The sequence below is a fragment of the Orcinus orca genome, chromosome 11 (genome assembly GCF_937001465.1).
Source record: "Orcinus orca chromosome 11, mOrcOrc1.1, whole genome shotgun sequence".
Taxonomy (NCBI): domain Eukaryota; kingdom Metazoa; phylum Chordata; class Mammalia; order Artiodactyla; family Delphinidae; genus Orcinus; species Orcinus orca.
The window spans coordinates 69447633-69471198 of NC_064569.1; the positions used below are offsets into that span (position 1 = coordinate 69447633).

Genomic DNA, 23566 nt, shown 5'->3' on the forward strand with positions numbered 1-23566 from the left:
GCCTGTTCCTAGAATTCCTTCCATGATCTGATTCCTCCAACTGATAGCCAAGCACTCTGTAATAGACACCTTGAGCTAGCTATTCCTAACATCTTGCTGATCTCTGACAGATCTAACGTGAGGGTAACTGGCTGTCACTGTAACATCTATCACCCTATGAATTGCTAGACTGGGTTGCACTGTATCTGCCATGCTTTTATTTTTCACTCTGGGCTTTTCCATAACCTATTTCCTTGGCTTGAAACACCTTTTTTCCCCTTTCTTCATCTAACTCTTACTCTGTTTCAAATGTTGCTTCCTCTAGGAAAATTCCCTTATCATCTCTGAATAACCCCATTCCCGCCACTCCAGATGGAAATGGATGCCCATTCTTGATGCTTCCACAGAACCCATTGTACATTGAGTGGTAGCATTTTCTACCTTCGTTTTTTGCTAGTTTGCCAGTCAGGTCCTGGACTGACTCTTTCATCTTTGAAGCCTAAGAGCCTAAGACAATAAATGTTAAATGTTCTTTTATTTTTTGGAGCATGAGAGGAGGAAGGGGGTTCGGGGGGAGGTATATAAAGGGAATTTTTCAGTCAACTAGGGCCTGGCGGTTACAACTATCCCACCATATATTTTTGTAAATAAAATTTTGTTTAAGTACAGTCATGCTCATTTAATTATGTACTGCCTGTGTCTGTTTTCATGCCACATTGACAGAGTTGAGTGGTTGAGACCGTGACATTATGGCTGGAATAACCTAAATATTTATCATGAGGCCTTTTACTCAAAATGTTTGCCAACTCCTGACCTAGATGATTTACCTGCACCAAAAATCTAGATTTTGTTTAGTTAAATACTAAAATGTTATTTGAACTCCAATATCTATGTAATAGTTCTGTGTATTATTCTCTAGGGGACAAGAAAGTAAAAATAATGTGGTCTTTAAACAGAAGAATGTATGATCTCATGGAAGTCACGGCCTTGTTTGGAAGTAATTTCAACCAAAGGCAATGACTGAAGGCTCACTAAGAGGATGGCTGTGAAATGCTTCATGGAGAATGAGTGGGTTTAACATAGGATTAGTCAGCGTGAAGGCCTTGGCTGGGAAACCAGTGTGTTTTGCCTTTAAAGTCCCATTCCAGGTGCAGTGTGTTCCATATTAATCAGTCCCATATGGATGTCAGGAGGGCTGGCAGTAGGTTGGATGAAAGGCTGCTTTCACAGCGCAGTGTGTCCAAACACCAGGTGTTTGGAGGTGGAATATTTGGAAACATTCAAGTGACACCTTGAATTTTTTTACTCTAAACCCTGATGTTCTTCCCTCCCCCGAGTTACCCTTGCCATTTTTTCTGTTCTGTATGATAATGCAACTATATTCCTATTTACTCAGACCCCAAATTGTAGTTATCACTGAATCTTTTTTTCCATCCTGATACTTTCTATTGTCCCCATACACTCAGTTTTGAATTCCTATAAATTCCGCCTCTATAGTGACTCTTATAACTGTAATCTCTATCTGAAATTTCTTGTTCATTTATTGTTTCCTTACTGTCTGCCCGTCCACCACTGTACTATAAGCTCAATGAGAACAGAGACCTTGACTGCCTTTCTCATTGCTGTATCCCCAGCACCTAGAATAACATGTAGCACACATTATAAGGTAAATAAATATTTTTTGTTGAATACATGGACTTTATTATGATACTTTAAAATGCCTGCCTTGTATTTTAATTATTTACATATGTCTGTGTGTCTACTAATCAACAAGTTCCTTAAAGTATGGTCCATATCTGATTCACATTTAATCTTAATAAAGCCCTCAAAGTATGAGGTTCATTTGATATTTCTGAATTTTTAAAAATCATCACATAACCAGTATCTTGAGTCCCCAAAAGGGAAATATATACAAGTAGATGCCCAACCTGATACGGTGGGATAGTTTAGAATGTTCTGTTTTAAGATGCTAAGGTAGATAAGAAAGCAATACTATAATATGCTCAGATATGTAAAGCACTATATAGCACAAGCTGCCAGCTTACTTAATTCTCTAAACTGTGACTACAGCAAGGTCTCCTAACTAAAAGTAGAACCACTAAAAACGATCATTTAAAAAAAAAATGACTTAGTCTAAGTTTCATGCCGATTATTAATAATTCTAGGAAAATGTTCTTTGACTTTCACTACTAGAGTAAAAGAACAAGCAGTCAAGAAATTAAAGCTAATACTTTGTGGTCCACTGCTGTAAAGTGGCTAACGTCCTGTGCTCTGAAAAAATATGAAATCTCAAAGGTCCCGTATAGCTTCATAAGTGCTTTTTCTAATGGCACACAACTCTTTTCTTCATATGAGACTGTAGTTATTATATGTCTACTCCATGAAGACATCCATGGTTTTTCAATAGCACTTCTCATAGGTTCCACACAAATGTAATTTTATGCAGAGCTAAAAATAGGTATCTTCAGTTTCTACTATTGAGGACTGTGGTCTCCCCCAAACTGATGTGCTGCTGCTAGATCTTAAAGTACTCTCAGTTAATCATAACTGCAGGGAATTCCAGAAGGATTGACAAATGTCAGAGTAAATGAGGAGTGAATGAGTAACCAAAGGTATTGGAGATGGCTGTAAAATGTCTTAGTCATTGGTTGAGAACAGCAAGCATACACTGTGCAGTCCATCAATAAACCCCAGACACAAAATTCCTACCGATTATATACCATCGTTAGTAAGAATAAAAATTTGTTGAAATTGGACCACTATCTGCATTAGTGGAATTACCATTTAAAAGATCCACAAAATAGAAGAATAACTTAATTCTATAAGCTGATACACTGACTAGTTTAATAGGATTATTAGAACAAATAGCAGTCAATTACAGTTGACTGTAAGTCTATTACTGTTATATAAACACATCCTTAACATTTTTTTCAATTGTAAAATACTGTTTTCTCCAACCAAGCAAGATTCTGGATTCTCACCAAACTGACCATATTACTGCCTGCTTCCTGAATTCTTTTCTTTTGACTATCCTGAGTCATTCCTAGCTTTGTGTGCTTCAGCCCCTCCTACATCTTTCTGTACACCTTGTCGTGTTCCCTTCTCTTGTCCAAGCCTGTTCCCTAACTGTGGAAGTTTCATAAACACTATCTAATGTGATGATGCTCCATTTATTTTTCTTTATCTCCATTCACTTCTCTTATATACTTCTACTTAGAGTCAATCAAAAACATTTAGTGACACCTACTCTATAGAGGAACAGCCTTCCTAAGACATTATACTTTCATTTTATAAATTGTATTATAAATATAACTTTATTTACCCTGTCAACGGTAGTTCCCCATGGAAGAGTGATTTTTTAAAAAGTTCATGCATGAGATACTAAACTATAGTGCTCTTTTCTCAATTAGGAGTTTAATCCCTTAAGAATGAGGTGGTGTCTTTGCATGTTTGGTATAATACAAAACACAGAGTTTACCAGTCCTAAAGAAATAAAATAAAAAGATAGCTACTCCTAACATTCTTATATTTGTATTACTAAACTTAAAATTGTGCTTAGCAAACACTCAATAATTCTTAGATATTATAATTTATAAACTAATCATATGTCTTTATAATTGGAAATAAACACATTTGACTTTTACCGTAATGGTACCTTTCCTGGTGGAGGTTATGTGGCAATGCATCATGTTTATGTAAAATAAAATTACCAAAAAAATCCTTCTTTCAATTCTATTTTTAAAAGTTTTCTTGAAAAAAAGCAGGACAAGAGAATTAAATTCTACTCTGCAGAGGAAATTTTAAAACCACAGAAGCTTAGAGATGAAAGGGACCTTAAGTATCCAATTCAATCTCTCATATTTTTAGACAAAGATAACACTAAAATATTCAAATTATGTATCCTTTGTTCTTATCAAAAGTCCACAAAGACACATAAGGAACTGTCTCTTAAACTATGCTAGGCATTGCAAAATCATTAATAGTCTCATAATTTTGCTCAGATGCGGTGTGAGGATTAAACATAAAAGCTGTCAGAATTGAAATGTTTCATCAAGATCCAAGGATAGTATTGCACAACATTTATAGACTCATTTCTAATTATATTCAGTAATTTATAATGTATCTCTTTGTATCCAGGGAGGAAAAGAGATCAGTGATGATCAGGAAAAGAGAACAGAAGTTCTAGTGAGTCAAGGTTGAGATTTTGAAGCCACAAATATCATGTTTAGGTGTTAAAAACTTAGATATACTTCATAACATATTTAATCCAAGAGGTCTGAACAAGGAGTGAATATTTACTGAGCTTTTATTATGTCCTAGCACCATGCTAAATTTTTATATATAATCAGATTTAATCCAAATTCTTGATGGTTTAGGATTAACTCTATTTTAGAGATGAGAAAACTAAATACTAAATAGGCCATACAGAGTAAGGGTTAAGAGCATGGATTCGAATTCTGTCTCTGCCACTTATTAACTGTTGCACTGCTCTGGGTCTTAATGGGCTTACATGTGAAATAGGAGAAGTAGTAGTACCTTCTTCACAGTGTAATTTTTTTTTTTTTAAAGAAGATGTTGGGGGTAGGAGTTCATTAATTTATTTATTTATTTATTTTGGCTGTGTTGGGTCTTCGTTTCTGTGCGAGGGCTTTCTCTAGTTGTGGCAAGTGGGGGCCACTGTTCATTGCGGTGCGCGGGCCTCTCACTATGGCGGCCTCTCGTTGCTGAGCACAGGCTCCAGACGCGCAGGCTCAGTAGCTGTGGCTCACGGGCCTAGTTGCTCCGCGACATGTGGGATCCTCCCAGACCAGGGCTCGAACCCGTGTCCCCTGCATTAGCAGGCAGATTCTCAACCACTGCGCCACCAGGGAAGCCCCACAGTGTAATTTTAAGTATTATGTAAATTACTTAGACCAGTGCACATAATAAGTGTTATAAGAAGTATTAGCAGAGGTGGATTTACCCTGAAGCTAATGAAGTTTAAGCATAAGGGCTTCCTCATTTGCACAGTCACATTCCGAGGCCCCATAACGACCTTAGTGATATTATTAATCAGAACTTTAAAGAGCAACTTATTTAATACCCATTAAATATGTCAGCATATTTAATACCTATTGCTCATTTTAAAGAGCAACCCCTTCAATTGTCAAACTTAAATTTGCCTTTGCTTGTTGTTATTATTGTTATCGTCGTATTAGAAAGATGAAATATTTGCCCCAGTGCATACAACTAGTAATGGCAAATCTGAGATCTGACCGAAAGTCTAGGTGACTAAAGAGCTGGAGTTCTTAACTAAGATAATTTTCTGCCTGTTTCTAGCATTTTCCCTTTGTCTTATAACTGTAATTATCTTATAGAAAGAGCATAAATCCTCCTTTCATGTGAGAAAATAAGTATTTCCCCAACTGTATTTCCCTCTTACCTCCAGAGAAGGAGGAAATGTTCCACATTCAACAGTGAGTGGGGTCTATAGTAGCCAACTACCATCATCCACCAAACCTCACTCACATACATACATGGTTGCGTTCCAGGAGCATGAAAGGAAGTGAGAGCATCCCTAGAGAAGAATGAGTAACCCTGCACCTTGGTTTGTTCTCTACCAGAAGTCCAGTAAAGTCTCTTACAGCATCTATCTCTCAACTATGACCCTTAACCATTTGAAAGCAAGGAGTTAAGCCTAGAAGCAGGGGTGATGAGAGCTCAACCTTGAATTTATGGATTCATTCTTTAACTTACCCATGAGTCCATTCACTGCAAATGTACTGATTTACTACTCTGACACAAGTGCTTTATGGGGACCAGCTGTATTTGGAGAGTATATGTTGAATTCATTTGTTCAATCAACAAATATGTATTGAGCATCTACTCACTGTTTATCTAGAAAGAAACAAGATAGATGAGGTCCCTGATCTCACTGAGTGTATACTCAATTTTTTTATAGCTATCTTAAGTCACTTTACTTATAAAAACAGAGGGCATTCTAGCCTGCAGATATAAACCTTTGAGAATAATTTGCCTTGTTTGTCAGCATATTTAATACCCATTGCTCATTTTCATTCTTGAAATATTTTTCTTATCACTGCCAATGCTAAAATGTCTCCCCAAGGCTCTATTCCATTCATATAAGTAATGGTCACTGTTGGGTGACCATTCACATTACTAATCGCTTTAAATTACTATCAACAGATATGCAAACTTTCTCTAGAAGGTGTAGCCTTACAACAGGCTCCACAATAATTGAATCACAATCTATTTTAAAAAACCAAATAATTGACTCTTAAGAAATCAGTGTTGTATGTGTTATGTGTGTTTTGCCAAAAGGATGTCTTTTAAAACTCCTAAGCAAGTATACATGAAAGAACATTAGCACACAGAAGTATGCTGAACTTTTTCCTTTCACATGTACTTGGTGCAGATGGCATTTTGCCTTATTTTAGAAAGCCAATATGCTAGGGACAAAGAGATCTCTTGTCAAGGACTGGAATACACATTCACCTGGAAGAGGTAAACTCATACTCCTACTTCAACTTTCTTTCATTTTTAGAACTAAAATCAAAAGAAGAGAGCCATACTTTTGTGAATTACCTAGAGCCATTATCAGATCTCCCAAACGACATACCAATCAAATAACATCAAAACTTTCTAAGTTATACAGTCCAGCTAATAAAGAGGCTATGTAAATAAAATTGTTAACCAGCTACAAACTTTTAAAAACTTTTTAAAAATCCTTAAGATTTTCACCTTGACATTCTTCATGAATTGATACGGTACATAATAAAACATCTTATGTAGTGGATTTTAACTTGGGTTATAGTTTTTTTGAGTGACAATTCAAGATCTAACCTAGAGCTCAATTTCACCGCTGCCACTGCTCTCAGGATATTTTTGCCAGGGATAGAGCATTCCAATCATTGTTCCTAATGCGCTGTCTCTGTCAAGTAATAACTACTTAAGTTACCAGGTATTATCAGGGGAAATCTCTTTCAGGAACACCTGGGAACTAAAAAGATGTATGTACTCAAATATCCAGCATTTCTCAAGCCAATTTCAGGGCTCTTTCAAATATTTATTGGAGGTTAGACAAAACAATACAAGATAATTTCCTGTTCTGCAGAATTCATAAATTACCATACTTCTAATTACAAAGAGAAAACATCCAGCTTGCCAGCAACTTCTACCATGACCTCAAAACTCAATTCTTCCTTCTGATGAAGTAACTGCGGCATGAGGTGCTTAAGAGAGCAATATGAGGCACCTGGTTTTAAAACAACTTGGTTAGATATGTTCTAATTCATTCAAAAGCAAATGCAGATTTTATGTGTCAATTATACAACAATAGAGCTGTTATTTACTTCTAATAATTTTATTACAAATATATTTTTTGGAGACTTTTGATTTCAAGTTGATATTAGGACAATGCTTGTTATCACCTGTGATATAGGTATAGGAAAAGCCAAAAGAAAGCCAAGAGCTGACTGAATGGTACCTAACAATAATTATAAGGCCTTATTCACTAAATTAGATCCTTTCGTATTCATTGTTATTATCAATGAATCACCTGAAAGAACAATTCTGATTTTATATATCCAACGAACATATGAAATACTGCTTTAGTCTGGCAATTTTTTGCTCCTAGCAAGGTTTGGTTAAAAAGTCCAACCAATTTTCTGCCCTCAAATTTTATTAATTAAAACACCAAGGAATCGTAACTCACAACCGAGAATCCCCCAGATCTTTAAAGTGACATTCCACTTTTCTGAACTTATAAAAAAAAAATGTTGCTGATTGCTATTTAGAAGCATTAGCTTTTAAAGCAATCATTGTTTTGAAAATAGAACCTACAGATGGAACTTATGTGAATACTTGAATATGTTAATAATCTGAATTCAATTGTTGAATGACCATATGAATGTCGAGTAAATTCATGCTTCATTATTTCCTTCTTTGGGTTTTCTATGAGAAACAAAAGCCACCTAGTGACTTTTAGAAAATATTTTCAGAAACTTGAATAGCTTATTGAAAAGAAAATATCTAGACTCTCCAACGTTTTTATTCTTCACGTGAACATAAAGTTGCTTAAGAAGGTAGTTATCAATCTTTGGGATTCAGTCACAGAACATTTTATTATTATGGAACCAAAGTAAACAATCCATCTCCTGAGACCAAAAGGTCTTCTGAAAATTGTACTCTTCCTATTAAATGTTATGAAAATTAGAAAATTTTAAAAAAATAATTCTGAGCATAAAGATTTTACATTGGCTCCATTTCTTTTATTTGCATGAAAGTTAGAAACGAAAAGCATCAGGGCGGGGGCCGGGTGGGATGAATTGGGAGATTGGGATTGACATATATACACTAATATGTATAAAATAGATAACTAATAAGAACCTGCTGTATAGCACAGGGAACTCCAGTTCGCCGTACAGTAGAAACTAACACAACATTGTCAAACAACTATACCCCAATAATAATAATAAAAAAAAAAAGAAATGAAAAGCATAAAATGTTTGTGTGTCCAAATAAAATCATTTTGTGACCAAGTATTATTTTCAGATTTCCTGAAGACTGTTTTCCAGATTTTTAAATCGAATGATTCTTAACATTTAGAAAATATTTTCTGGTAGGGGAGGATTAGCTTGGTGTCCAAATCCATATAATTATTTGTCCATCTCCCTGGTTTTTGGATTTTATCAAATATCAACCAATCCTTTATAAAGTATTCACTTTTATATAATACCAGCTGATCTCAGATGATGCTAGAGAATAAAATGATTACTGTGTTTTTGATTTGAATACAAATTATAATTTTAGTTTATAAAATTATATAAACAACTGTATTGTATACATCCATCACATACCAGGCACTGCCCTGGGAATTAGAACACAATGGGGACTAGACAGATATGGATGGCCCTGCCCTCCTTAACCTTTACAGTGTGTGTTTTCTAAAAGTTTTTTATGCCTCATACTTTGAAGTTTCATTTGTTTTCCATCCTGTCTCTAAAACTCTCAAATATCCATGTATTATGAGACTATTTACAGAGCTACCTTAGGACGTTCAATCTTGGGTGATAAATATTCTGAGTGAACAAAACTGAAAAGACAGAACAGGATGCAGAAAAGTTCAATAAACTTTCTCAAAATTTTATGATCTCAAAATCCTAATATTCCCTCGAAAAATCCTCATTTTTTCCTGCTGACAAAGATACAATTATATTCAAGTTGTTCTTTTAACTGTATAAATGTTATATCACAATGTATACAAATACATTGCTCAAATTTTTCCTTTACATTCTACAAGGAATTTTATACGATATATTTGAAGAATGCATTGGCTGTTATCAGATAACTGTTTTATCATCAATCGAAGAATGAATCTATCAAAGGATGAATCACTTGTCATTTAAGAAAAGTTATTGGTTTCTATATTTTGGAGTGGAATTATTTAAATCATTATGGAACCCAGGAAATGAAATTGATAAACTTAATCATGTAACTAAGTTTCCTCTGTAGTTTCACCTTTGTGAAGGTGAAAAAACAGACAAAACAAAAATATCTCATCTATATCAAAACTAAACCTTGAAAAAAACAAATATACATTAATTCTATTTCAACACACCATGTGGCTTATTTACTGCTTAGTTTGAAATACCCATATTTTTATGTCCCTAGCTACCCCTGTGGTTTAAGCAACCTTAAGGATTGGAAAAATACAAATCTTTAAAGGGAGGCACTCAGTTATTACAGCAACTCATGCACAGCCTCACTATTACCACTTTCGCCAAAACACACGTTCATAAAAAAGCATCACCTTCAGGAAGCACCATTCCATTTTGTCAGAGCAACTTAAAATACTATTAAGTTCCCCATCTTTTATTGTTTCCTTCCACTTTTTCATAATTTTGCATAGAAAAAATATTTTTAAAATGTTTGTATACTCACCTCCCTGAACAAAAGCTAGTTTTATGGGTAGAGTAGATTTTGCAGTGGCAAATTAAGGCAACAAAAGTGGCCATATGAGAGAAACTCACAGGGGTGCATGCAGTTTTATTGCACTGTTATTTGGCGTACCAATGACAGAATTCTTGAATTAGTTAACACACACACACACAAATACACAACAACTCTGAACTACAGGGATAGTATTCAGAAAGATCACTATGCCAAAAACATAACTTGTTTTGTAATACCATGAACTTTCCTGAAGTAATTTTTTATATATTTTTACAGCATTTAAACAAACACACTTCAAAACCGATGCTACTGAAAAATCCTTTAAAAAGTAGGAAGGATTTTCTTTTGGTAAGGGGAGTTGTCTGAAATATTTTTTAATGCATCGACACTACGAAAATACAAGCCTATTTTTGATAACTATTACTACCATAGTTTTTAATACTACCCAGACATATTTCTTTATTTTAACATACAGTTTCATTAATTATCATAAATACCATATTCGTGACATATCAGATTATTAGAAAATAAAACAGGTTTAGGAAGTTTGATAGTATTGATTATTGCTGCTTTTGTTTCTTAAGCTAGTCAACTAAACCATAAAGACATTGGAATGAGGTAATAACAGAATTTTTCAAGTAGACATTCATGCCCAAAATAAAGTCTGGAGATTTACTTTAAAATTGTACCACTATATTGTCATGCAGACCCTCTAAAATAATTGTATCATTTCCTACCATGTAATTGTATGCTTTTAAATTGACACTAAGTAAATTATGACAAGTACAAACAGGTGTGATTGAGAGAAGCGTTGTGGAAAAGCGCTTATGCCAAAACAAGTATGTTTAAAAAGTAAAGCCCGTGTCTACAATTAGCCTCACATTTTTTTAGGCATAAAAATGTAGCACTTGAGTTAATAAAATATTTAATAGGACTGATACACACATACTGACTCAAGAAAAATCTGTGTGTGTAATATGTTTATTTACACAATGGGCATTGCCGGCTTGAAAACAGCAAATCGAATCAAAGTAAAATAGTAATAATAAGGATTAAGAAGGACAGCTGTTTGAATCCTTTTTTAATGCCTAAAATCACCTAAATTTCTCAAAGATTTTTGAAAGAATGAGTTCACAAAAAGTTTCTCTACAGAGTATTTTCACTTTGGGAACTTTCCAGGTTTTAGGAATGCCCCACTCAAAAAGGGAGCCAAAGCATTGTTTCCGGATTGTATCAGCAGCTCTGTTTTTCTGTTCTAATTAGTGGCTAATAAATTCTAGTTATATCTTCATCAAAATGTTAACTCTTCCTATAATATACTAAAATTCTGTCTAAAGCAAAATAAAACTTGCCATCCCACTACTCTCAAATAGGCGAGGCAACAAACAAGAAGAAGGTGATGCTAGTGGTGGAAACCAGAAGTGGCCAAAGGGAGAAAAAAGGAGTCAAAATAATCATCCTTTATTTTCAGAGATCCTTGAACTGGTCACTGCAATCATTGTTACTGGAACAATATCCTCACCAGTTGAGTGTACACGCTAGCCCTAACTCCCTAGAGCTTTGTTCCCCAGGAGCAATTTTCATCAGAATCTAACTGCAACAAAACACATACTTTCACAACAGAAGCTCCCGAATACACACACGCTGGACTTTACCTGTTTTTATGCCGAGTCTTCAGCAAGTTCCTTCCAAAGGGAGCCATGGCCCGCCAGGCCAGCGAACTGCAAGGACGGTATCTCAAAGTTCTCTGGGGATGGGGGAGATATCTGGATTTCTAGGGTGAAGGGAAGAGACCTGGAAGCTTCCTCTTCACCTCCTCAGATGCTCCTGGCTTTCAGCTCATTAGTATCCGTCTGAAGGGAGCTGCTGGAAGTTGTGCAACTGTTGCTTAACTTTGAACTGCGGGATTGCTGTGGCTGCTGCACCTTTGGAGACCTGCCCAGCTTCAGCCTCGAAGGAGGCGTCTGGAGGCAGGAAAAGGAAAAGAAAAAAAAAAAAAAGAGAGAGAGAGAACGAGAGGAAGGGAGGAGGACTCTATTGTGTTCTATAGTTATTTGCAGACTTGCTAAAAGAGCTGCCACCCCACAGGCATGGTAATACCCACGGAATGGGAATTTCACTCGCTTTGGAAACCCCCCTCTTCCGCTCTCCACGCCCAACCACACAGGGTGAAGTGAACACACATAAAAGATTTAAAAGTAAATACCTCCACCTCCCATCCAGCTCCAGTCTGTGAAAAGTAATCTGACGGAGGCAAGCAGGAGTGAGGGCCAAGAAGTCTTTGCCCAGCGATTCGACACAAAAATCCCCCGCCCGGGGTGTCAGTGCTGTAACATACATCGAGGAGCGAAGCTGGAGGCTGGATCGAGGGAGACTCCCAGACCCCTGAGGAATCTGAGCCCCGAGTTTCCCCCAACTCCGTCCCTCTACTCTTCAAGGTCATCTTCCAAAAGCTGGAGGACCTGAAGGACCAAAGGGCTCCAGGGCTGAATGATCACAGCACTGGCACAGGAACCAGCCAGGGTTTGGGGTCCCGACCCCGCCGCATCTTTGGCACTTACTGGCCCTTTTAGACCACGGGCGTTTGAACGAAGAGCCAACTGTTGGCTCTCGCCCCTCGAGTAGTAAATTGAGAAAGGACGCGCCGCGAGGACTTCAGGGAACTGAAGTGTGCAGGTCGAGGGGCTGGCTGACATCACCTAGTCTCACGTGATCTCGAACCCAGGCCCACGGCAGCCCCGGCAGAGTTGGGCGAGCGCACGCGGGTGCGGGCGGCAGCGAGCAGCGCGGGAGGAACTCCCCTGCCCCGCGACGCCGTGGGAAAGCGCTGTCCAAGGGCGAGGCCCTGCAGAAACTTCCCAAGACATTTTTTCTAGGATTCCGTTTCCACTCCCCTCCTCCGACTCCCCTCTCTTCTGCCCCCGCCCGCTCGCCCCAACTCCTGCCCGCCCCAGGCCCTGCCTGCTGCGCTTCTAATCTTGGGCTTCCGTAGCAGAGGGAGGGAGGGAAAAGAAACTGTGGCTTCACTCTGAATACCACTTCAGGACAGGGGATCTCTGGACCACTAGAAACACGAAAGGCTCAGACTTTCTTTGGGAGCACACCCTCCACCCTCAACAAAAGCAAGCAAAAAAAGTGATCTCAAAGGTTTCTATAATTTTTATATGTCCTGATTTATGCAGAATTATACAGAGCTCAAAAAAATCATTTTTCCAAAGTTTACTAGCATAACTCTTCTCTAGTCCTCTATACTGTATACACATATATGTATTTTATATAACATTATTATCTAAAATTTGTTGTTTATTGTTTGTAATTGTACATAAATATATAAGCCATATATATATATATATATATATATATATATCCCTAACTGTTAGAAATTAGTCAATTTATTACAATAGCCAGTGCTTTAATTCAGTTACCTTTTTTCTACTCCTGGAAGATAGGATAATTTTTTTAAAAAATACAGTCATCTTTTAAATGGATCTGTGGTAGTGGTACCAGAGAAAACCTTTAAAATACTGAAAGTCGTAAGTAGTAATGACATATTTTGTTTTACATGTATGTGTGTATATATATATATCTCACATATACATACACACTTTACATGCAGCGTAAATAAAACCATATTTAGGGTGTACTTCAGTTTCAGTTCTTGACTTTATTTTACAAGCACATCACAAAAAATCATTTAAACTATCATGGAAACTTGCCCAGTTATTCTAAGTTGTTCAAAATAGAATCCCCTAAAGCTATACTGCTTGCTTATTAATATGATGGCTGCAGCCAATTTGCAAAGAATGTTGCATTTACAAATATCCCTGCATTTCCTATAGTTTTGGTTCTCCACCCTTATTAACATTATTTGTATATGTAGTTTTCATATAAAACAATTTTTAATAGAGGAGTTTAATGGAACAAGAGGAAACATTCTTTACTAGCATAATCTTATGCTGAGTTTCAAGTTCGCACAAATGAACCTCATTTAGGATGTTATTATTCCTCACATAAAATATTCTATTAATACTATTTATGACAAGCTCTTTGATGTGTAAGAATTAAATATCTCTCAGATATTAAAAGCTGAAAGGAATCAAAAACATGGGCACTAATATCTAAATAGAAAAGTAAGCAAGTAACAATTTGAAAAGAAAATAACAAAACCATGTTTAAAAAAAAACTAGTAACCAGATATTGTATAGGTAAATTGAAATGAGATTTTATTTTGCATCTACCAAATTGCCTGATTTTTAAAATGATGATTCTCAGCTCTGTCAGTATGATGGTCAGAGTAGTGTTGACATATAGTATTAGACAAGGAACTGGCTATCTTTCTTTACAGGGTAGAAAGTAGGTAAAAAATTATCTCAAAGTGAAAATTAGGCAAACTAATGACTGCATGTCCTTTCAGTGATATAATGGAGCCTTGTCTAATAGTTCTTCCCAAAGATAATCCAGTCCCCTGGCAGAATGCAATTTTTTAAACTTACTATTTACTACTGATTAGGCCCAGACTCTGTGAAATTTAGGTTTAAGTTGTGTTTTAAGAAAAAGGAAAGATGCAAGTAGAAAGATAACTCAAAAGGTTATAGTTTTATTGCACTGTAGGACATCAACCAATTTTACATCTAACTTAGTTTTATTTCAGCCTTCTGTCTTTAATTCACTAACTATATATAGCAGTCTTCCCTATCCTCTTTTGGGCCAGTTTTACAATTCTGCTGAGTTCCTCATTAATAAGTCAATCTTTGACACTTGCCCACTATATATTTGTATGAGATTCATAATAGCAGTTTTTTGAAAATTATACTTTGAAAAACTCTGAGCATGCATCTGTCCTTTTCTGAACCAATAGGAAATCTTCATAGAAGAAAGATGGTTACTTATCTGTACAATCCCTATCTTTCCCTATGTGTAAAATGTGTTTTGATGGCAGAAAATAGAATGTTCTTTCAATCATCTCTAAGTATACAGCTCAACCAAAATAAATAGAAAAGGTATATTTCCTTACATATTTAAATTAACATGAAAAATCAACAGGGAGGATGGTACATTACACTTGATAATAAAAGAATGAATATTCTCTTCAATCAAATGAACATTATTTAATCTGTGGTTGAGGTGTTATCAGAAGCTAAACAGTGTTAAAACATGTATTCTGATAGAAAACCCTGTTTTTGAAGGAGGTATAACAGACAAATGTATCAATTTTTTGTCTAGTTCATTCATAGCCTCTCTTCATATTCGGAAGTTGTTGGTTTTTTGTTTATTTTTTGCTGCACCACGCAGCATGTGGGATCTTATTTCCCCGACCAGATATCAAACCCATACTCTCTGCAGTGGAAGCACGTGGAGTCCTAACCACTGGACAGCCAGGGAATTCCCTAGGAAATCTTTTTTAAATCGAATTTTTCCAGTGTTATTGAGATATAATTGACATACATCACTGTATAAGTTTAAGGTGTACAGCATAATGACTTACATATATTGTGAAATGATTCTTGCAATAGGTTTAGCCAGCATCCATCATCTCATAGATACAATAAAAAGAGAAAGCAAAAAAAAAAAACAAATTTTTCTTTTTTGTGATTAGAAGTCAGGATTTACTCTCTTAACGTTAATATACATTATATACCTGTGTTAACTATAGTCATCATGCTGTTCATTACATCCCTAGTCTTATTTATCTTGTAACTGGAAGTTTGTACTGCCTACCTCCAATTCCCCCTCCCCCCAACCCCATCCTGACTTCTAGTGACCACACTCAAGACATTTTATTATATGAACTTTTCTGACTTTTAGCTTTAGCACAGATGACTTCACTAAAAGGGTAGCAGATATAAGTATAGGGGTTAAGAGCATGAGTTTGGTAGCCACAGAGATCTACGTCATAGTAAAGATCCTGGCCACTTCCTAGTAAAGATCTTGGATAAATTACTTGATGTGTCTGAGCCTCAGATTTCTGATAATAATAATGCATTCTCAGTTTTCATTAGACGTAGGTTTAGGAGAATTTTAACTTTTTAAAAAAATACTGTCTTGTACAGATGTGTTGTATTCTTATTACTAGAAATTTACTCTTCACATTTTAATGATTAAATTGGCTTACTGGTGTAATTATCATACACATCTGTGCTGGTAAGAGCCAGTTTTCCCCAGGGCCTGCATGAAAAAAATAGCAGAGCTGAGGTTCTAGATCTTGGATTACACACAGGTACTTGACTCTGAGCCAGTTTATCACCACTCATATGGTAATCTGTGAGGAAATAACATACTACAGAGCTTGTTATAATCAATCAGTTTATCTGATTTACTGAAAACCCCATTTTCAATTAAGGGGAAAAGAGTAAGATAGAGAACCTGTTTTGTTTGGACAACAAATAACTCAGAAATAATTAAAACTGGCCAGAAGAGTGGAATCCAAACTTGAATGAGAATCTTTGGACAATCAAGATGTGGCAAAAGGGCACCATGTAGAACAGAGCTGTTTATAGCAAAAGGTAGAAAATCTCAAAAAAGTTAGTGGAGGATACGGTTAAACTGAATTCCAGAGCTATTATTTTTATTCCAATGAGTGTCTATCTTCTAAAGTTCTTTCCTATCTTAAGATTGCTCATGGAAATAGAAAACATGTCTAAAGAGTGGAACAGATGTATTTTTTTGTCACAGAATCTTTTAAATAATGAATGTAGGTGTCATGGGTTATGAAATAACCTCTCTAAAAGTTTTGAGCAAGGAAGAGATAACAATTTTGAATGGTTTAGGAAAAGCCCAGAAGCAGAGATCCCATTTCAGCTCTAGGATTCTATTACTGGCAGTACTCTTTTGATTCTCCAAAAAAAAGTTTAGAATGGCCGTCTAAGCTTTTGTAGGATTTACGTAATCATGTCTAATTAGTCATCCAGCTAATAGGTGGCTCCAAGCTTTTAATTAATTAAACAGTATTTGAATAGCTGGCTGGTTGGGGGTTGGCCAGATACCTGTGTCCTAGATAAAAGGCCAAATTTCTTCACTTGGTAGCCGTGGCTATTATTAACTCTAAATGAGATAAAGTGACAAATCCATATAAGGAAGGCTGCTACTAGTAATTGCTCAACTTCATGGGACTTCCCTGGTGGTACAGTGGTTAAGAATCTGCCTACCAATGCAGGGGACATGAGTTCGATCCCTGGTCCGGGAAGATCCCACATGCCACAGAGCAGCTAAGCCCGTGCACCACAACTACTGAGCCCGCGTGCTGCAACTACTGAGCCTCTGTGCCTAGAGCTCATGCTCTGCAACAAGAGAAGCCACTGCAATGAGAAGCCCGCACACCGCAACAAAGAAAGCCCATGCTCAGTAATGAGGATCCAAAGCAACCAAAAATTTTTTAAAAAATCGCTCAACTTCAAAGAAAGTGTGAAACAAAGATACTTTAATAAAATGTGTGCATATGAATATATAAACACCCTCAAATATACATTCACCTGCTATATGAAATAATAGAGTTATAATGTGTTTTGGTGCTTTATACAAAGCATTTTCATGTCTGATATCTGATTCCACTATGGTCAGCAGAAGAGAAAATATTATTTTAGTTTTATTAATAAGAAAACTGAGGTGTAGAGCCATGTGATGATTTAACTATTACTCAAAACAAAGAACAAACTGGAATCAAAGATGACTTTAGGGCTTCCCTGGTGGCGCAGTGGTTGAGAGTCCGCCTGCCGATGCAGGGGACACGGGTTCGTGCCCCAGTCGGGGAAGATCCCACATGCCGCGGAGCGGCTGGGCCCGTGAGCCATGGCCGCTGAGCCTGCGCGTCCGGAGCCTGTGCTCCGCAACGGGAGAGGCCACAACAGTGAGAGGCCCGCGTACCGCAAAAAAAAAAACGGATGACTTTAGTGTAGGTAAGAATCATAGATACCCTCTATTTCAATTGTCTCATTATGTAAATAAAGAAGACAAGACTCAGATATAAATGCACTTGCTCAAAAACATATGTTAGCATGAAGTAGAACCAAGAACAGACCTTGTTGGCTGTATTAATAACTCAGATATACCTTTTCAATTAACATTAAAATAGAACAAAATAAAAAATATAGAGCCTAACATGGACCTTAGAATTCATCCATGCAAGGACTCATTTTACTGCCAAGGACTCTAAGTGCAAAAGAGAATAAATTAATTTCCATACTTCATGCAATATTAGGCTTGAAACTCTGTTCTCCCAGTTCAGTATTCTTTTAAAATTATATAACTGTATGTGCTTAATCTATTTGCAAGCATTTAAATGACTTGGGTTCAAATCTCACAGGCCTAAACTACATCTATTTCACAGTTTATAAAGAAAGAAAATAGTTTTAATCCAGTGACAAGAATTTTCATGTGCTCTGGAAGCACTAGCAGAGTTTTTCTTGAAAAAATAGTGTCTTATAGAGATATATGTTATGCTTATTACTAGAAATTTACTCTTCAAATTTTAACGTGTCAAAGACAATAATTTTGAAATTTGGAGCTCTCTTAGTAAATATGAAATGGAATGGATAAGAAAAGGTGATACCATATGTTTCCAGTCAGGATATTAAACACCACTTTAGATCGTTCAAGCCAAGCAAGATTTGATGCAGCGAATTGTTTACAAGTGTGTTAAAAAGAATGGAGAAACATAAGCAGAATACCAAGAAGCTGCTACCGTGCTTGTGCTGAAACCCATGAGCCAGCAACGGCTTCTCAGCTGTTGGAGAAACTTCTTCAGCCTTCCACTACTGTTACAACTATTCCAGGTGAAAACCCTGAAGTGTGCACTCCAACAGTGCTGGGTCAGCATTTGCAAATCTCTCAGCTCCTCCCACTTTCCCAACTTCTGCCCGTATTTCTCAATGTGAGAACTTAAGAGAAAGTTGGCACTGAAGCCACTAGCTTGGCAAAGCATCTCAGAAATATAGTTTGTATGTGTCTAACCCTGTCAGCACAGGGGGAAATAGAGAATGATATGGAGTCAAGAACAATTAAATCATACACAGTTTGACATTTGGTAAATAGTTTTTCAGTGTAGAGCTACCTGGAAGATTATAGAGATAAAAGACATGCTTTCTGTGTATGCACTAAATGGGGGAGAAAAATAATTCAGGAACGTGGTATGTATGTCTAAAAGAGAGAGGCTGAGTAAAGTGTCAGACTGTTGGTATGTCCCATCTTATGACTGATGTAAACAGAAAACTGTAACAGTGGGTGCTCAAGACTTGGTTCATACTGGTTATAAAAGCTCCCAGCCAATATTCCCTTCCTTTCGGGAAGGCTCAAAAGCTCTAAGAGAGAGAATTCTTGTCATGTAATATAATTTCCTAACTAACCTAAATGGATAGAATCCATACCTAATGTGATTATCATGAAAATTAATGTAGTAACAGAGATAATGTTCCAAGTCCATTACACATGGTCAATAAAAGTCAGCTCCATCACCCTGCAGGCCCTACCACTTGGGGTGTGTATGATTCAGGCTAAAATTATCCTCTTGGTTGGATTGTTCTCGACAGAATTGGAATCACCTCTTCTTTTCTCACTTCCTCAACTATTCACACATGAAATTGCTAGAATTATTACTTGTGAAAAATTTAAGTTGGTTGTCAGTCTTCAGGTCTGACTGGGTTATAGATATTATCAGTAAATATTAAAAAAGAGTTTACATTTGTATGCTGAATACAGGAAATAATTAGAATATCCTTCAATTCAGAGCATTTAAAAAGTGTTACAAAGAGCAATCATTTATTGGTTTAAGACTCTGGAGTTTGCCTCAAATATTACTAATACCCAAAATAAAAGCCTGAAATCTGGTTTCTCCTTTGAAATGCATTATGTGAGCGATTCGAATTAATCTGTGGTAATTTTCAGAGAATATTATGGAATGACAAATCTTGATTTTTAACAAAGGTTTAAAATATTTAAATTACTAATGTTAAAAAAGATACAAACATACTAATACATTTGCTGATCAGTATTTCTTACCATTTATGTTTGGCTCATGTTTAACAAGCACGCTGAATTGAGGCTAATTAGTTCTTTGATACAGTAAATGTTTATTGGGCACCTAGAGTATGCAAGACACTGAATTAAAAGTCTACTATTCAGAGATGAGAAGGCACAGTTCTGGTTTTCAAAGAACTTGAGTTGAATGGGAAAAGCAATTGTAATATAAAGTATCGTTCCTTGAATAGAGCTATGCATAAAGCACAGTGGTGCTATGGGAGAGAAGCAATTAAATCTATTAAGGCAAGCTGAGGAAAATCTTAATAACTCTGAGAACTAGGTATTATTATTGCCATTTTATGAATGTTAGCAACAATAATGGCTTAGAATTATAATACAATCACTTACATAATCTTTGGAAAAATTTTCCTTAATTGATACTTAATAGATAGTTTATTAAGTAGATTTGGGAATGTTTCCTTTTTAAACTTAGTAAAGACTTTGTGAATGTAATTTTAATTTACCACTATCAACCATCTTTCTTTATGATTTGGAGAACATATTAGCCTCATATGTATCAAAACACCAGTACCAATTGTTATGGACTGAATGGTGTCTTCCCCAAATTAATAAATTGAAGCTCTAACCCCCAATGTGACTGTATTCAAACAGGGCATTTAGGGAATCATCTAAATGAGGTTAAATGAGGTAATAAGAGTAGGGCCCTAATCCCATAGGGCTGGTGTCCTTATAAGAAGAGAAAGAGACACCAGCGCTCTCTCACTCTGCAGGCACGGAGAGGAAAGGTCACGAGGACACAGAGAGAAGGTAGCTGTTTACAAATCAGGATGAGTGTCCTCACCAGAAACAGAATTTACCAACACTTTGATTTTGAACTTCTAGCTTCCAGAACTCTGAGAAAATGAATTTCTGTTGCTTAAGTGGCCCAGTCTATGGTATTTTGTTATGACAGCCCAAGTAGACTCAGACACCAATAATATGAAGCAGATGAACTTGGACTAATTTTCCTTGGGGAAGAACAAACCAGTACCTTTTTTCCCTTGGAAAAAAGCCACCTCCTTTAATACCCACTGTGTTCTGGTAGTAGAGGTGGGTGAGTTTGCACCTGGATCTGGGAACCTCCTGGGAAGCTCAGGGGTCTCAGTGCACATCTTCCCCTTGAGATTTAATGTTATAGAATTTCTCAGTGAATAAAAGTGCCATCTTGGACTGAAAGGCTACCCGGGTTGCCAAAGGTGATTCGAGTCCAACTGGGAGGAAGTTTGCAGGTTGCATGTTTCTCACTAGGGTTCTACAGAAAAACCTGTAGTCTGTGAGGGAGGACTTATCTGCACTTGCTTGTTAGGGCAGTGGGCACAGATCCAACTTTGTGGTTCCAGTTTTTGAGATTGAAACCTTGTGAGAGCCATAGAACAAGGGCAGCTAAAAAACTAGAACTGCAAGTAAGCTGTTCACATTTGCAAAATTTCCTTCCCAGTATTCTCTGTAAGCAGGACTGCTTTGTTTTTACAAAGAAGGAAGGAAGTAAAGGAAAGAGGGAGAGGTGGTATTAGATTTCCTGATAAATATAGGCATTTACTCAAGTGATTGATGGGAGAAATATATTTAAAAATGTGACTCTATTGCTACTCCAATCTAGTGGCTTAGAGCTTGTAGATTTTTCACATGTAACAGAGCCTTAAAACTACAATTCAAAAAAAAATTGTTCTTATAAACAGGCAATTCACAGAAAGATTAAAGGAGCTCACTGTTGAAGTGTTAAAAATATGTCCACAGATTCTTTGATGCTCCTCCTTTCAATAGGTGAAAGCTTAATCCCACCTCCCCCTTGTGTGTTGACAGGTCTGGTGACACTCTTCTAACGAACAGCAGTAGGTTCAACTTAGTGACTTCCTTCTAACAAATAATGGCAGAAGTGATGGTGTGTCATTTGCAACATTAGGTTATAAAAAGGCTGTATCTTCTGTCTTGCTCTGGGGTAAGTCATGTTGTGAGCAGCCCTCTAGAAAGGCCCACATGATGATAAATTGAAGGCTTCAGCCAGTGGCCAAATGGGTGAGCTCAGAAGCAGATGACACCCACCCCTTTCAGAGATTACAGCCCTGGCCAATAGCTTGACTGAAATCTTATGAGAGATCTTGAGACACAACTTTCAGATTCTTGACTCTTAAAACTGTCCGAGTTAATAAAGGTTTTTAGCTGCTAAGTTTTGGGGTAAATTCTTAGAGTACTTGTCTACTGATCACAGTTCCAACATATGGGGGAGGGGGAGTTGCCCGCACACCACCAAGCAATGCTCCAGGCAGATACCAGCTGGGTGTCCTAACATTTTAACTCAATTCTGACACATCTACCCAGAGATAGCATTGGATTCCACAGGTTAAGGGTTTAGTCCTACGAGACTCCACTGACCTCTCACTTCAGGCTCCAGATACAAACCCAGGGTGTCTCCTATCCTTTTGATGAACAGCCTGTAAATCAGAGGTTCCCACAACCCCCTTCTTGGGCTTGATTAATTTTTTAGAGTGCTCAGAGAAACAATTTTACTTACTAAATGACTGGTTTATTATAAAAGGTTATAACTCAGGATCAGCCAGGTAGAAGAGAGTATAGGGAAAAGTATGGGGAAAGGGCACAGTTTCCATGCCCTCTCAGAGTGCTCAACTCTCCCCACATTGCCAAGTGTCCACCAATGCAGATGCTCTCTGAACCTCATCCTTTAAAGATTTTCTGGAGGCTTTCTTACATAGGTATGAATGATTCATTGTGACTGAACTCAGTCTCCAGCCCCTCTCCCCTCCCTGGAGGTGGTGGAGGCCAGGAGACTGAAAGGTCCAACCCTTAAAACAAATGGTTGGTTATCCTGGCAGCCAGCCGCCCATCCTTCAGTGGGGTCCAAAATTCACCTCGTTTATGTTCAAAAAAGACAGACATCTTTACCATTCTCACTTAGTAAATTCAAGGGTTTTAGGACCTCTGAGCCAGAAATGGGGACAAAGGCCAAATATATATTTCTTATTATAAATCACACTATTACACAGTTAAACAATTATTATAATCAGACTTACTAGATACCAGAGAAATGCTGAATAAAACAACAAAGTCAAGTACCTTCTTAAACATTAGACTGGCCAAATTTTAAAAATAATAATTCCCAGTATTTTCCAGGGCATACACTTTTTGTGGGTATTTAATCAAAATGCTCTGTTTGGGGAATAATTTTGGGTGCAGTGGTTAAGAATCCACCTGCCAATGCAGGGGACAAGGGTTTGAGCCCTAGTCTGGGAAGATTCCCCACGCCGCGAGCAACTAAGCCCGTGTGCCACAACTACTGAGCCTGTGCTCTAGAACCCGCAAGCCATAACTACTGAGCCCACGCACCACAACTACTGAAGCCCACACAGCTAGAGCCCGTGCTCCGCAACAAGAGAAGCCACCGCAGTGAGCAGCCCGTGCACTACAACAAAGAGTAGACCCGACTCCCCGCAACTAGAGAAAGCCTGTGTGCAGCAACAAAGACCCAACACAGCCAAAAATAAATAAAATAAATTTATATTAAAAAAATTATGTAATAACCTCTGTGGGAAAAAGAATGGATATATGTATAACTGAATCACTTTGCTATACACCTGAAACTAACACAACATTGTAAATTTATACT

The 23566-nt window shown here is 37.0% G+C and overlaps 2 protein-coding genes across 5 annotated transcripts in view; one reads left to right on the forward strand and one right to left on the reverse strand.

Moving 5' to 3' along the window:
* RASSF9 (Ras association domain family member 9) overlaps positions 1-12365 on the reverse strand; it is a 30553-nt gene extending 18188 nt beyond the window's left edge. The window contains exons 1-2 of one of the 3 annotated variants that reach the window (XM_033407138.2): positions 12140-12365; positions 11589-11897 (exon numbers count right to left, since the gene is read on the reverse strand). Coding sequence is in view for 2 of the 3 variants with exons in the window: in XM_033407137.2 (XP_033263028.1) it covers positions 11589-11635 (47 nt within the window). In the remaining variant the exon portion in view is untranslated. The remainder of the gene's footprint in view (positions 1-11588; positions 11898-12139) is intronic. The other 2 variants (XM_033407137.2, XM_004280609.3) reach the window with 2 other exon arrangements.
* The window catches only part of NTS (neurotensin), a 71561-nt gene that overhangs the window by 22418 nt on the left and 25577 nt on the right, over positions 1-23566 (forward strand). The window lies entirely within an intron of this gene.